General features: G+C 47.1%; 1 protein-coding gene across 2 annotated transcripts in view; it reads right to left on the bottom strand.

Annotated features, from left to right (window-relative positions):
• Window positions 1–15,406, bottom strand: part of LRRK1 (leucine rich repeat kinase 1) — an 82,250-nt gene extending 66,844 nt beyond the window's left edge. Inside the window, exons 1-2 of one of the 2 annotated variants that reach the window (XM_063346096.1) lie at window positions 15,277–15,406; window positions 11,559–11,770 (exon numbers count right to left, since the gene is read on the bottom strand). In XM_063346096.1, the coding sequence (XP_063202166.1) occupies window positions 11,559–11,625 (67 nt within the window). In that variant the 5' untranslated portion in view covers window positions 11,626–11,770; window positions 15,277–15,406. Of the gene's footprint in view, window positions 1–10,601; window positions 11,113–11,558; window positions 11,771–15,276 lie in introns of those variants that run through there. The other variant, XM_063346097.1, reaches the window with a different exon arrangement.
• Between the last annotated feature and the right edge of the window lie 884 nt (window positions 15,407–16,290).

Raw genomic sequence — 16,290 nt, 5'->3', positions numbered from 1 at the left:
GCAGGCTCCTGCATTTATGCATGCACCTCCCAGATCCCCGGGACTCTGGAAATTATTTGTATTGTCCAAGAAGTTCAAATGAAACCAAGCTGGTTATTACTATTTAGCCAAAGTACAAAAAAAGGCTGCACAAAGCCATTATAAGGCATTGAGCTTAGAGAAAGCACAAAGAAATACACACTGGAATACGACCATCAGAGCAAACTCACCATACCAGTGGGCAAATCACAGTGGGAAGTGCAACGTAGCTTTGGGGTCACTAATTATACCTGCAGCTATCCAGGGACAAGGGCTACTACACGTGATGGCCTGGGACACGCCTCTTCTCTTGCTCTACCTTAGACCAATGCTCCTCACAGGCTGTTTTAAAAGTGCACACACAACTTCCAGTGCCCTGGGCTATGCCTGATGGAAGACAGGCAGCAGCACTGCAATCCTCACGGCAGAGTCAGAGCGGAAGCAGCTCATCAGCACCATGACTGGACACCCCTTCCTCTCACCGGGACTCCGGGGAGCACAGCCAGCTTCTTGTGTACTGATAAACCCTACACAAATCCCCATCTGGCCATGCATACCAGTACACAAAACTCCCATTGCTCCACACCCCACACTTAAGTTTCACCCTCTCTGTTTATAAAGGTTCCTTAGCTGCAGCAGATAATACTAAGATAACCTCCACAGCCTGAACAAATGGCAGCAGCTGACAGCAAACACGGGGCTGCTGCCTCTTCCTCTCTCTTCTCCTTCCACTTTTCACTAAGTGGCGAGGTACCGAACACAAGCAGGTGGCCCTTCGCTAACCCTGCCATCCCCAGCTTACCAGCATGATGAACTGGGCTGCTGTCAATGACAGTGGCGATTTTGCCCTCTCCCCTGAGTACCAGTGTCAGGCCTAAGCAGCTTCATGTGCACACGTTCAACCCTTTTGATCCGTAAGAACACTCAAAGCATCAGCGGCCACAACACAATTCTCAGTGGTCAGATTGTCTCATGAAGGCACCATCATCCCTGTTAGACACACTACTAGCCTTTGGGCAGGGAAGGAACGGGACAGGGACGACCTCCGCCAAGCACAGGGCAAAGGCTGGCTCTCGCCAGGAAGGGGGATGCCCCCTATCCTTCCCACAATGCCCTCTCCAGGGTGCAAAGGATCAGCAAAGGCCACAGAGAAGATTGATGGTGTTAATTTCCACCCCCAAGGGAAAGAGACTGATGGAACCAAAAGTGCTCCAAATGGCCAGAAAGCCAATTGCCGTATTGAAAATGCAAATGACTCAGCTCTAAGTGAAAGTTTCTATTTTTGTCTTTTGGCCTCAGTGATTTGGTTCCAATCCTACAGCTTGAATCATTCAGAAATATGCTTCTGCATGCAAGGCCAGCTATGCCACTCTTGCTTTCCAAATCTTAAATTGGAAGATATACATTAAGCATGCAAAAGTATGACTATGCTTTTGGATTTTCTTCATGTTCATTTCCAGGCATGGCTGGAAAGAGAGGATTATTAAACGATGAAAGGTGTCTCCAGTGAGACCATTCCTGTCCAACTGAATCAAATATTACAGCCAAGAAACCAAACCAAGATTGGATTTCGGTTGAAACTTCATAAAATAACATTTCATGGCTAACTTTGGTTTCTTTTGAAATTTTTCCTTTTCCCTGACGTTCAAGCTTTCATCAGAAGGGAAAAAATTCATCAATGTATTCCCTCTTTCAAAGACATAATTTGCTCAATATTATTCTAAAAAAAAAGTCATCACTTACTCATATTGGGGAAGCACCAAGTCATGGCTAGCCCTCTTCCACTATGTCCTCCTTAGACATGTTTTTAAAGCTAGCTTTAGAAAAGCTTTTAACCCCAGCTGTGAGAGGTTACATCTGGAAGAGTTCAGGGAGGGACCCCTGGTGTGTGTGTGAGGGGAGGATGGGCCCAAGGTCTCTGCCCAGGTCTCTCCAGAGTCTGAGTCCTCTACTGGCTCCACCAAAGACACATCCAGTGATTCTACAGCTTGTCTGAGTTGAGAAAAGCCACTCTGAAGCCTACGTTTCACTTTAGTGACACATGTAAACAGCCTCCTAAATGGAAAACTCATTTTCGACACTCCAGTCCAACGGATGGTGAAAAATAATAGCACAGAAGCAGCCAACATCCCTCTCTCCAGCCCCATGAAACTCCATGGATGCTATTGGGGAAGACAAGCCCCTGGCCCCTGTGGCGCTTGCAGAGAAAGCTGATGAAAGTGGTAGGATGACGCTCATAGCTGCTCCATAAGGACCCCTTGGGGCACAGCAGTGGCCCAGTTCTCCATCCCTCCATCACATGGCAGGGGTCCTGGGTAGCTGCTGTCACCTGTGCTGCCACCAGCGTCCCTCCTCCCTTCCCAAGGAGCACAGCAGGTCTCAGGACATATGAAGATTTTGGAAAGGCTGGCCAAAGAGACTAAAACAGGAAAGCAACATTAGAAAGATACATAAAATACCTTGTGCGACTCCGGTTTATTGTGTTGAAGGAAGATTAAGAGAATCTGGAAGAGGTGGAGAAGACAAATAGAAAAAATGGACTGTCTAATTACAACACTACAGATGAAAAGAGTTTGGCTTGTTGAGCCTAGAAAAATGAAGGCTGGGTGGGGATGGGATTAATACAATATAAATACATCCAGAGGGAGATACCAGGGAAGGAGAAGAGCTATTTATGTACAGGGTATGAATATATTTTGGCTGCCAATTAGAAGAAAGTTTATAACATTGGAGAAACGAGGCTTTGGAACAGTGTCCTAGAAAAAGCAGAAGCAACAGGCAAGTCAACTCACTTAAAACCGGCCTTGCATGAGGTTTAGGAGTGTGACACCAGGATGCTGACCCACACAGTTCTTCCAGGCCTACAGCCTGAGTGCCCACCTTATGCATGGGCAGAAGTTCACCCAGCTACCGAGCACTAACGGTCCTAAAACATGAGATGATAACAGCTTCACAGGCCATTTTAAGTGAAGTTTGTAGAAAGAGAGAATATCTTTTATTAAACAAACTGATAGATCTAGGAAAAAGTAGACACATCTAAGAAAAGAAGCCTTTCAAGAGATTTGAGGGGGTAAAACATGCCACACAGCAAAATCCAGTCTTCGTATAAGTTAGACACAGTTCAATGTGCTTTAACTGTGTCTGCTAGCTTAATAAAATATCTTACCGTTTGCTATCCTCAGTTCTCGTTTATCACCGAGACAACAACTACTCTCAATTAGTTTAGGTAAAAGCGTTGCACGCAGAAGAAAAGAACAGGCAACTTTGCAACAGCAGAGCCAAGAGAAGTGCAAAGCTGGGAAGAGCATCAGAGGAGAGAGATGAATGTCATAGTCTGGAAAAGAAAAAATAACAAAACAGTGGAGAAGGCGAGGCTCCACTCCAGCTTCTACTGAACTCAATGTGAGCACTTCCACCAGCTCCTATGCGAGTAGGAGCAGACCTTCTGAGACGCCAGTTTCCAGGAGAGACTATCTCAGAGGGAAGACTACCTTAACAGCTGTGTCTGGAGCAGAAGAGAAGGTCTGATGAAAAGACCTCTGCTGGTGGCCAAGACAGTGCCAGTCCCAAATCAGGCTGTGTAGTGATGTGCTGCCAAAGCTTTAATGGGGGCTACCAAAATAAAATAAAACCTTCCCTCACTTATGACAAGAAGCAGAAGTGCCCGCATTTGCAGAGATGGGGAGATATTTCCCTTTTGTCTTCCTGATGTCTGGGAATATCAGCATTCATTTCCGCAGAAGGAAGACAGGGACTCTGCCTGGGAGGACACTATGTTCAAACAAAGGTACATGCTGTGAACTCACAGCAGCCCAAAGCGGTTTTAGATGGCTGCTTCAAGGCAGAGATGGCAAAATTAGGCAAGGCACACTTCATCCCCTTCCCACCACCCTATGATGAACTCTGACCCATTGCACCTGAGAATCCAGTCGAGCCCATGCAAATGACTTTGATTTGATAGCTTTTATTCCCACCCTGCCATCACGTGAAAGGTCTAAGGTGCAAAACATTGGAGAATTGTGACCATGATTACAAGCCCGCTTAAGGAGCTGGACTTTTTTGTTTTTCAAGCTGCATTTGAGATCTGAAAAGGGATCTTGTCCATTAGTGTTACAAAAAAAAAAAAAAAAAAAAAAAAAGGATGTTCCTGTTTGATGCAAAAATAAAAGCATTTTCAAAGGCTCTTTGATGTGCAAGACAGAAAGACATGCAGGCAGATTCTGGAGGAGATCTTGTCTTCAGCAATTATCAGCACTCTTTTTGAATCTTACTCCCCAGACAGAATTTTTATGTGAAGTAGATAATCACACTGCAGAGTGTATCAGCTCTAAACTTTGTGGCTTTTCAATTAAGCAGCAATAACCCCTAGCCAAAATACTCCTTAACCAAAATGGGAATAAAACAAATAACCCCAAAACCAACTAACTGCAGGTGAGGTAATTCCAAAGACATACATACTTTTAAAAGATTTCATTTTGAGCTCTTCTCGGGTAGCCATGCCAGTTTTCCAAGCGATATTCTGATCATTAAAACAAGCAGTGATGTAATTTCCACAGTGACCACAAACATACCAAGAATATTTGAGCTAAATTTATCCAGACTTCTTGTTTGAATCACTGCTTTGGTTCTTAATTTTTCCATGATTTTCAACTATGCACAGAAAAGGGATTGCGGAAAGCCTGGGACTGAGCTTTTCCCAGCAGTATCTGAAATGCCAACTTTTATGCTTGGGAGCCACATATTGACTATTAGAAACAAAATTAAGCTGCTCCTCCAGCTCCCAACCCCAGGTCTCTCCTCCTTTCACCCTTCGCCTTCCTCCTGTCCTTCCTGTAGCAGACTGACCCTTTCCCTCACCCTTGGGTGACACAACAAGGGGCTTGACTTTGCAGACGAGAAGTTCCCAAAGCTCACCACAGATCTGCCGCCCTCCCCAACAGGAGAGTGTGAGCCAAAAAAGAGAAGACATGCACCAGATTTCCCACTGCTCTGTGCAGCTCCTGTCTGGAGCAACATGTCCCACCACCTGTACCCGGAGAGCTCAGGCTAGGGAAGGCTGTCTAGGTGCCTTCACCAGCAGGTACACATGTCCCTGCAAAAAATAATCTACAAAGACATCACTGGGTTTCACCGTCTCTTCCAACACGCACAGGGTGGCTAAATATCCTGCTAGGAGGGAATGAGAACTTGCAAAAGCTGCAGCATAAGCCTCGAAATTTTACTACATCAACTTTGCTATTGTTCAATGGGAATCTTTTCCAACTGTCATATTTTAACAGGCTCTGAATATGTCCTTGCCGACTCCCTTTCAGATTCACAATCAGACTCACCGAGTCTGCCTGCATGTAGCTATACATGTTTTAAGGGCAGTTTGGAATTTCTGAAAGCACATTGGTGTTTTTTTAAATCAGAAACTGCCGCCCCCCAGAGCCCCTCTGACTACAGGAGGGCTTTTGGAAAGTTGAGGGCCTTCCCTAATACTTAAAGACTTCTCTTGTAAGTCCTTCCCCTAAGTAAGGGCAAGGCACAAATTCAAAGCATCGCCACACTTCTGTTGTGAAACTATCAGCAACTTACATAAAAAGGTTGCTGCTGTGGTGATACATAACCATGCAAATAAGCAATTGCTGACCCTCTAATGAGCACACAGACTTGGATAAAGGAAAGGAATTAGATATCAGCCTAACAATGTAAAATCTGAAACAGAACCTATTAGGGGACAGACTTCACCTATATAACAGACTGGGAGCTGAACGGTATAAAATCCATCCCCCACACCCTCATCTGCAATGCAAACATTTCCTCCCAGTTAGCTGCCTTCTGCCAGGCAGAGCCCTGGAGCCCCTCTATCGATCAGAGAAATGAAAAACAAACAAACCACAGACTTAATGCTGTAAGGATCCCTGAAGATTTGATCCCAAGCCTGTTACATCAGTGCAAAGACTTTAATGGGTTTTGGATAAGGCCCCCATAGGCTTTGGAGAGGATAAAAAAAAATAAATAAACTCATAGCACTTTCTTTAATGCAAGTTTAAAATCACCTGAAACATCACTGCCAAAACAATAAATCGATTACAGGCCTGGTAAAGACTGAGTTGGTGTGAACACTATCAATTGCTTTTTCCCCACTGAAACAGAGAACAAGGGTTCTATGACCACAGTGTCAACCCCCACCTGAGTTACCTTATAATCACACATTAGTAACATCGTTAAGGAGTCCCTGCGTACAGGTTCTAAGGGCAAAGGATTTTCTTTTTTACCTTACCACCTTATCTTTGTTACCTTACCACCTTATCTTTGTTTTTTTTCTAGGCTTCTTGATAGAGTTGTCATAAGTTACATTTAATATAATACACCGCAAACACCTCTTAACTGAAAGGTGGAAAAATAAAGCTGTATAGCAGCAGACAATGCCAGATACAGCTCAGATTAAGAGAAATGTTTTACTACTGCCTGTAAATCAAACTGGCTCTCAGGTTGGACTCTGCTCAATTAGCTTCCCAAGGTCTGCACCTCACTGCTGGCACTCCCAGCAGCTCTGCCGTCCTTGCTACAGCCCTCAAGCTCAAGAGCAGGCTGACTTTGATGGTATTTATCAGGAAAAAGCTGGTCCTGCCACTATAAGACCCTTGTATCTCCTTGACTCCAGAGGGATGCAGCACCCACAAGCCAAACTCCCGCTTTCTACACACACAAGATTTCAAAAGCAAATGGTTCTTCCCGATTCCTCTGTTTCAAAATACAAGGGACATCCTCCAAGGGTATGTCTGGAGAACAGTGCTTAGTATCTAGGCTCAGAGTCTCTTAAACGAGGCACCTAATTGTAAATGCCCCAGCATTCATTGCCCTTTTTGGAAACCCAGGCTCAGTTCAGCAAGACAGTGCAGCGTGTGGCGCTGCTGCAGTCTGCACAGGAGAGCAGGCTTAACCACACACATTTTCTGCTGCAGACCAGCCTTCCGCATTAGCTTTTGGCCCCATGTGAGATTGCACCACTTCTGTATGAAGTGTGTATTTAAATATGTTTAAAAATACAAGCCTATTACTGCTTTGCTAGTGTACTTCCTATTCCTGCCTAGCATCTCCTACTTCTCCTTCTGCAGGGCATTATGCAGTAAGACTAACTCACATAAGACACCTATCTTAGTTTTTGACTTCTTTATTTATTTTTTTTTTCATTGCTTGCAGGAATACTTTCAGTTTGCTGTTTGGACTCAACTTGCAGCTTAACAAGCAGGAAGAAAAAACAGAAAACCTTCAAGGCTCATTTAGTCTGATTATAAAGAACTTCAAGAAACCAACACACTTTGCAGGTCTCTAGTGCTCTGTACGGAATGGAAAAAGCACGACAGAGGGTGCAAGTACTTTTTCCCTGTTACACAGCACAACATGCCACGGACGTGGCTAAGTCAACGTGCCCCAAGACCTAGCTGCTGGCCCTAAGTCACAGCTGATGTAAAGATTTTAAGGTTCCATGAGGAACAAAGTGATATCACTGGTGCTGTCAACACTGATTTTCCCCTCCTCCTCTATTCAGCAGCGAAGACTTATAAGTAAAGATATTGACACTACCAAATGCAAGTTCCTGCCCTCCACATTTAAGGCAACAAAATCAACTGTGCAGAACTAGGAGGAAACGACAGCGAAGATCTCATCTGGAGGCCATGTACGTGCACGCCCAGGAGCCAGTGAGCTCTGCCTGCTTCCATCACTATAAAGAAGTCGGATTCTTCCTATAGACTTTTATTTTTTAAGTGGATTTCACACTCCCAGACTGACAGCCCGGAAGGCTCCGGTTATCCATTAAGTACAAAACGTAGAGCAAGGGCAGAGGCTGTGAAAGTTTCCATCCCTCCACCTACAGTCCCGTCACCTCCTCAAACTGACGCCCTACAACGAAGGCCTCGGCCACATTTGCAAATGTCCTGCCCTCATGCAAACTGGGGTGCGACGCTGGATGCCCAAAGCAATGTCCCAGGAGCACAAGCTGTTTCATTTGCTATTAGCTAACCTCAAGCTGTCACCATTCGATCCATTGTGAAATTTTCCATATAAAATTGCAGTAGCTCCTGAGCAGTCCCTCCTGTTAAAAATGACCCTTTAACTCTCCCAGTTAAACTCTTCTCACTTGCACTGGAGACGTTTCTACGATTCAGGAAGCGGCGGTGCGGGCACCAGCTTTCCCTCTGAGTCAGTCCTGAGCTGAGCCATGGCCCAGATGGGGTTGCAAAGGTCACTACCATCGTGGGTAGCTTCCTTCTGATAAATATAAAGCCCTCTGAGCTGCAGGGTCACCACGGCACTTCTCACGCACAGCTTTAAGAGCCTCTGGTCCACTGCAAATGCCAACTCAGGTCATCATATTCTGGTTACTTGTTTGCTCCCTCATTTTAATATTTAGATCTCTTTTCCAGGCATACTGCACATGTCTACCTGTATTTCCCTGGACAGTTGAAATTCACCAGCTTACAACAGATTTGCTTCAAAAGAAGTTGTGAAGGTCTATTTAGTTAATATCTGTAAACCTACTATAAAATTTCAAACAGCTATCACTGGCGTCGTTGTCCCTAATTATATAATATTATACACATTACAACATAACCCCCTTTTCAGTGCTCATTTCTAGATTTAGCAGGAGAGAAGAGACACCCTCTGGTGCATTTGAAAGATAATCCAATTCCACTGAGACACACACAAGTGGCATATGAACGCTCTGCACCTTTGAATAAAGTTCTCAGTAGCAGAGAGATAAGCTCTTTAACAGAAGTACCCTTACATTTCAGAAGACAATGACTGCATTTCTACATCTTTACTGAACTGTCTCCTAGAAACTCATATGAGAATTAAATGCTAGCTGTAAAACTTCATAAGATTCAAAGAAACCAACCAGCCCGTAGAAAGGAGATGAATCTCTATTCTGTTCTAGGCATTCATACAGTGATATCTTTGGGCTTCCATTGTATTTCCTACAAGATTCATATTAAATCACCTCCATTACATTATGTAGAGCTCATTAACCAAGTTTAAAAAAAAACAAAACCCGTGTTTCATAAGAGACTGCAGCCGCCCCCATATCTCTGCTCACTTTCTTTCTTTTAATTAGGACAAGATGAATAAATCTAGGAGAGGGGACGCAGTGTTTGAGGCAGCCAGGGAGGTGCTGACTGCACCAGAAATGGAGCATTATTCTGTACTCTGGCAACAAATCCTCTCTGTGGACCAGCGAGTGCTCAGACAGCGTCGTCGAGTCAAGCCCAGCGCCGTCCCCGGAGGGTATACAGGGTCCAGTTCTGAAACACAGCTTGCCGGCTCGGAGGGGAAGTGGGCGTCCTGCTGGGATACAGGCAAGACTGCTGCCGCAGCCAAGAGGAATAGCAGAGGAGACACAAGCAGTAAGGTGAGCCCTTGCATCATATGTTACATTTGCTAACTAGAGTCAACGATGCTGTGAACCTATTCTCCACACAAAGACCTGGCCAAATGTACAGCTGTCAGGAAAAGAAAGCCCTAAGATTTGTAAGGCTTTCAAATGATCAAGGGACCGGGTGCATGTGGTACCTGCTGGAAGCTGCCTCCAGCACTGTGCCGATCCCGCTGACCCGTCACGGAGCCACCAGCACCACAGTGCTGTTTGTTAAACCCCTCACATCCACACGCCTGTCCTGCCTGCCCCCCCAAAAAAGACTCCAAGCTTTGCGAGCACTAATGAGGTTGTCGGCATTAAAGATGTTATCTGTGATCTCACTCCACTTCCCAGTGGTTCCCACTGAATGGAAGCAGGAGGCTGCATCTAGATTGTTAATAAATGCGCGTAAACAATAGGTTCAAATGTGAAGGCTGAATGAGTCACCGCGTTCCTGCATTCAAGCTGTGTAACAGGATCCAAATGCAGAACGAGGACCAGCTAACTTAGGGAGTGGACCAGCTAGCTAATGACAATTATTCTTGGCAGGACTCAAACAATCCCAAAATAAAAATGAGTTTAAACATGTACAGTATGCTTATGAAGAGCAAATCCACCAAGGCAGCACTGGATCTTAAGCTTTCCTATGATCCCTCTGTCAGTCTTCCAACACTGTTTATCTAATAAAATAACCCAGACATGCAAGTATAGTAGAGTTATACCAGTAAGATTTGTATGCTTCCAGTTAACCAATTTAACTGAATATACTTACATAACAGAAACACGTAATAAAGTTCTCAGAAGAAAAACCAAACTCACAATGTAGAAAATATACCTTTTTCACTTTTCACTTCATTATTCACTCATAAACTAATTTGTTTATCTACTGTGTCTTTGAACAGTGAGAAAAACTTGTCAAATCACTATTGCAGAACAAAAATTTAGCAATTCTTAACACTTGCAAATCATTAGTGCAGATTAAAATTCTTCTCGTGGTTTATAGCTTAGTATTCAAGTGGAGATAATTTATTCCAGAGAGAAATTCAGAAGACAGAATTTAAGAATTTGAAGAATACTCAATAATCAAATGCTCCTGATTATTACAGAAAGATACAATGCTAATTAACAAAAGCAAAACCAAACAGAAAAATCGCTATCACAGAATAAGCAAAATACATACGGAAGAAGGAAAGAGTTCCCAGAGCTCCCTGTGACGCTGGTGAGAAATGTCTTCAAACAAGATAAGGCGGCCTCTGAATAAAGTATCAGGTTTTGCTTCATACTTGCTGATAAAATCCAAAATAAGGCTGCAAAAACATTAGCTTCTACTGAAGCTTGCTTACTCACTACAAAGCGTCAAACGCACCTTCATCCCACACTTAAAACGCAGATGCTGCCTCCTAATGAACTGCTTGTTGCAAGGGGGGAATACCGTTACACAACAACCAGAAGGCTATTTCTTGATGCAGAAACATAACTGGGTTTTGACTCAGAGAAATGCAGCAGTGCCTAGGAGCCGCGGGTTTCAGCGATAAAAATCATCCAAAAATAATTTGGCTATTCAGAAAAAAAACCTGAAGCATATGTCCCTTCTGAAAGAGAAATTTCCACCTATGGATTTATTACATTACATAAATGCAGACTTTCTAATCTAGCCCAACGATAAATCACTGCAAGCCACTGAATCAAAGCTGACAGTAAAACTGGAGCAGGCTAATATCTGTTCAGTCTGAGAAACGATGCTCTGATTTTAGCAGCTTTCATACCCGGAATACACACTGCATTAGCGGCTGGGAACATATTTGCATTCACACGCTGAAAAAGCACAGATCTTGTAAAACATATTTAGGAACTGGTGAGACGTGATACATATATTGACTAACTCTGTAGGCCTTCGGAGAAAATCGGTCTTCAGAGGAATGCTATTCTTATCACCTGAGCAGTTCAACATCATTCTCCTTGCAAGTAAAATTCCTTGTTATCTACTGTAGATTTTCAAAGATTAAGGTTCAATTCACTAAAAAAATCTTTCATATATTTAAATTTCATTGAAACTCAGTGGCAGCTGTCTACTGGGTTCTCTTAAATCCTTTCACTCCCAATCTGAACAGGAAAGAAAAGAAGTCATCCTATTTACCATTTTGTGGATCCATGGCGCGCTCTCTGCAAATAGCGGATTCCTCAGTTCCCACACACCAGTACATTCTGGGTCGCAGCTGTGAAGATCCCACAAGTAAACTTTCTGCAGCACTTAAAATTGAATAGTGTTGTCAAAGCTGATGTCTGTCAAGTAAATGCGGGAGCAGAGGGACTGCTAGTAAGCACCATCCTGAAGAAACATCATTTACCCTGTTTAAAAAGAAACAGTAAACCAAATTAATCATTCTAGTATAGAAATTGCAAGATGCTTATTCCTCTGCACTCTAACACAGTTGTCTAAATATTACTTTGCAAAAATGCGCTCACCGTCCTACAATTATTTTCATAATAGCTTTGCTAAGAGCGTAACGTGAATTAACATAGGAGACTAACACTGTCTCCACTATAGAAAAGATAAAGTTAGCAATTTTTCTCCACCAAAGCTGCTCAACCTTTGGGCAGAGGGTATGGGGGGGTGGGCAGGGTCCACAGCTGCAGTTTCAGATTCTCCACAAGCTAGTGTAAAGGCAGAGCATTGAAACCATGCTGTGCAGCTGGAAAAATCCTAAATGCAACCTCAAAACCTTTCCCATCCACAAAGACGACTGCGGCTCTTGTAAGACTCCACTGTGAGAAACTGAAAAATACTAATGTGGTTTCTGAGACAATCCTCTGTAGGAAACGGGGCTAAGAAAAACACACCAGCTCCTTTCCCCTTTGCCCAGTCCTTTTAGAGAACTCCACCAACCTGAAAGCCACTTAAAGGTTGGCTTCTTCTGAAGTGTCTCACACAACAGCCAGCAGAAAACTGCACAGCTCAGTCTCCCAGGGCATTTCCAACTCCTTACCTCTCCAAAGCTGCACACCTGTAATTTTCACTCGTTTAATGCATCTTCCACAGCGGTTAAAACTACGGGTGAATTTGCAGCGTGTGCCCAACCAACCGGCATCAGACTCCTGACAGCAAAAGACCATTTGCTGCTTTCAGTTTGAGTCACTAAACGCCTCTCGGATTTAACATGATGCCCCTCAGCTCTGACTCTTGTTAGTTTTTCTCATGTCTGGTGCATGATGCTGAAGTTTTGACCAGAGGCTCTAATTTGGCAAAGCGTGTAACCCACCTCTGGCTTTGGCCAGCAAGACCCAAGAATATCGCTAGCTCACCCCCGGCAGAGTTGGCTTCCTGAGTTGGGATCAAAGGCCATGGAGAGTGTGAAAATACAGTGATCCACCACCCCTCTCCAGGAGCTTCTTGCTCCTCCCTCACTACATAGGATTTTAATCACCAGCCGACAATGTTAGACAATCACTGCATGCTACATCAGTTGTTTCTAGGCAAATATTTGAGTTTTGGGTGCACTTACAGCAAAACTCAGCTTCTGATGACCCCTACTTTGTGCCGTCTGACAGCAGGAACCAAAACTCACAGGCCAAGCACTGCGGGCGCCCCTGCATCCTGCAATCAGAGAGCTGGGTGCTGCCACAGACCGCGGTTTGGTTCTCTGACGTTTTTCAGAGGTGGGGAAAAATTATTTGTGTGCCATACAACAAATAATAATACAGACTGAGAGGCCTGGGCCTGGCTATAGGCAAGGACTTTCACACACACACCCATAGCTAAAAAGCTCCTTTGCAGCAGGATGGCTACAACTCCAGATGGATGCAGATGCCTGAGCTGCAGAGCACCCATCCATCCCTCCCTCCCCATCACAGATGGCTCATCTCCCAGGCCAGGCCCTGGCAGCCCTCGCATCCCAACGCAGCAGCAGCCGGGCACATGTAAGAGGCTGAATTTGGCAGCTTTCACCCACAGAAGGAGAGGAAGCCATGGGCTGCTGTGGGAGGCTGAGATAGAGGTCCCTAAGCCCAGATCCAGTCCACAAACTGGTGAACTGGGCCACGTTGGTGGAGGATCAGATTCTGCCCTGGAACATGCCAAGTTCCCAGCGGAGTTCCCTGGGCCACGCTGGCAGGCATTGCTGCTGCGCTGGGACACAGATGTGTCTCTCTGCCATGCCACGGGTGCGATACCCCAGGCAGAGGCGTCAGGGAGGCTCTCACACCTCCCAAAAGCTGCCCAGGTCGTTAACTCTAAAAATGGAGGGGATGTGATGCTGCCAGCAGCTCCTCCCCTGCACCCTTGCTATAAGTGCACTGAGCAGCTACAATAAGAATAAATATTTCCTCATGCAAAGACCAACAGAATAGCTCTTTTTAGCACATGGTGGTTTCTGAGGCATTTCCTTGCTCTATGATGGGGACACACCATGTGCACCCACAGCAACTCTACAAGAAACACCGAATGGGGGGTCAGTATGAACCAGAGATGCTTGAAAACCATCCCGCTCGTGATTTTTAGGTTTCTACCCAGCTTACTCCCCAGGCTGAAACTTTCCTCATAACAGTGAAAGGAAAAAAACTTTCAGGAAAAATAATAGTGTGCTTTTGATAATCAGTTCCCTTTAACTGCAAGTAGGACACTAAACGCTGTAGCCATGCGTGTTACTGCCCCACAGCACCCACGTAAGCAGTATTTCCATATTTCAGGACCTTTTGTATATAATAAAAGCACCCCTACACTGCTTTTACACTAAGCAAGATGCAGGCAACTGTAACATGTGCAAACACCGTGTTTTAATTTGATTGATCTCGTGGGCTCTGCACAGTTTCATTCAGAAGGAGGAGGACCGTGAGGAATACACCTAATGCTGATTTAAATCCCATTTCACACATTCCCGGTTTCTTTTCCGAGACCTGCCACTGCCAGCTTCCACGTGGTGTCCCAGCACATCCCACCCTGCCCGTGCCACCCTGAGCACCTCCGCTCTGCTCCGCCAGCCTGTTCGGCCTCACCCCCTCCACCGTGCCCCAGTGCGGCGAGACACCCAGAAACACCACGGTTTGCCCAAGATCGCTTCCCAACACACAAGAAACCCGCAAAAAATTCAGTTCTTTGCTCAAACCACCTGCTGTTTCTGAGAAACCCATGTGGGGCCGTGGGTATCACCACGGGCCTAGAGAGGCCCTGGGGCACCATCGGGGTGGAAACGCGCTGCGGGCCAGTCTGCCTGCCATCGCACAAGGCAGGGTGAAGCTGGACCTGGAACCGAAAGATCCAGCCCAGGGGACATCCCAGCTCGGCGGGACGCACATCCTTCGTCCTTCAGAGAGCTCTGGGCAGAAAGCGGCAAACCAGTCCCCTTCTCCCCACACAACAGCCGCCGGCTGAGGAGAAACCAGGCATTTCACCCCGACTCGGTGCCTCTCTAGTCCCTTTTCCGCTGCCGCCGTTCTGTCAGCTCAGCCGCGGCGCTGAGGGCCGGGGCCGAGGGAGCCGCCCCCAGCCGGCACCGCTCGGCCCGCGCCCAGTTCGGCCCAGTTCGGCCCAGCCCGCTTACACAAAACCCAGTTTCTCCTCAGGGCCAGTCTGGAGTGTTTCCTCTCCCCACCGGGCCGGGGCGGCAGGGCTGGAGCAGCCGCTCTCCCCGCCGGGCCGTGGAGGGCAGCGCCGGCCGTCGCCCCGCGCCCGCTGTCCCACGAAGTTCCCTCCTAACTTTTATTTAAAAAAAAAAACCCAACCTAACAAAACTTTTCCCCCCTCCCCTTGAGGGAAAAGCCCCGCCGTGCCCCAGCAGCCCCCAGCCCGCCGCCTCCCCTCACGGCGGGGCAGGTGACCGCGGGGCGGCCAGGCCGAAGCGGCAGCGAAGCCACGGTACCTCCAGCGTCCCGGGGCTGGCGGGGTCTCTGCGGCCGCGCCGCCGCCGTCGCCTCCTCCTCCTCCGGCGCCGGCCGCCCGCCCGCCTCGCTGGGAGGCGGAGGGAGGGAGGAAGGAAAAGGAGCGGGGCAGCGGCGCGGCGCCTCCTCCGCCACCGGGGCCGCCGTGGGCCCGCCCGGCCCTGGCCGCCGTGAGGGGCCGCGCCTCGCCGGGGGCGGCGGAGCGCGACGGACCGCGGGCCTCGCACGGCCCCTCGCCTCCCTCCCGAGGCACCTGGGCGCGGAGCCCGTCCCGCTGAGGGAACGTGGCGGGAGGGCGCGGGTCAGCCCTGCTGCGGGGCCCCTTCCCCGGCCCCATCACCCGCAGGTGTCCATCCTCTCCCCAGGCTGACCTGACCCGGGCTTTAGCTCTTTGGGGTTGTTTTTTTTTTTAGGAAAAAGCAGACTGTGGGAGTTGCGGGGGCTGAATCAGGACCCTGCCTGCTACAGCAGGTTGTCCGGACGGCCTCGCCCTCACGAGCGGCCGCCATGTCGCTCCCTGGGCAGGGGCACCCGGTGGGCACGGACATACCCATCTCCTCGCTGCTCTGCAGGGGCCTGGCCTTACCCATACTAGAGTTCATCTGAGATTTCTTTCTTTGAAAGCTACTCCTTCCCAGCATCGCGGCGTGAGCGTGCTCCTCTCTGGAAAAGCGAGGCGAGGTCCGTGCTTCCCGAGGTGTGAGACGTGCTGCGCTCCAGCCGGTGTTGTGCACGTTGTTTCTCCATCACAAACCCCGTCATCTCCAGGTACCAGGAGCCTCTCACAAGCCTGGTACTGCTTTGTTTTCCCCACCCATGGGACCTACTGAAAGAAGGTCATTTCTGCACACCTTTTGTTCTGTGATTCATGAGGATTCCGTAAATTACATACACATTTTTTATTTTTCTTGCCTGGCCTACCAAGAAACGAGTCACCAATGATTGCTTGGGGATGGAAATAGCCGTATCCATTCACTGAATGGCTGCTGCAGCCT

This window comes from Chroicocephalus ridibundus, chromosome 9 (genome assembly GCF_963924245.1).
Source record: "Chroicocephalus ridibundus chromosome 9, bChrRid1.1, whole genome shotgun sequence".
NCBI classification, from domain to species: domain Eukaryota; kingdom Metazoa; phylum Chordata; class Aves; order Charadriiformes; family Laridae; genus Chroicocephalus; species Chroicocephalus ridibundus.
Note: the sequence above shows the minus strand (reverse complement) of the source record. Positions and strands in the feature narration are given on the sequence as shown.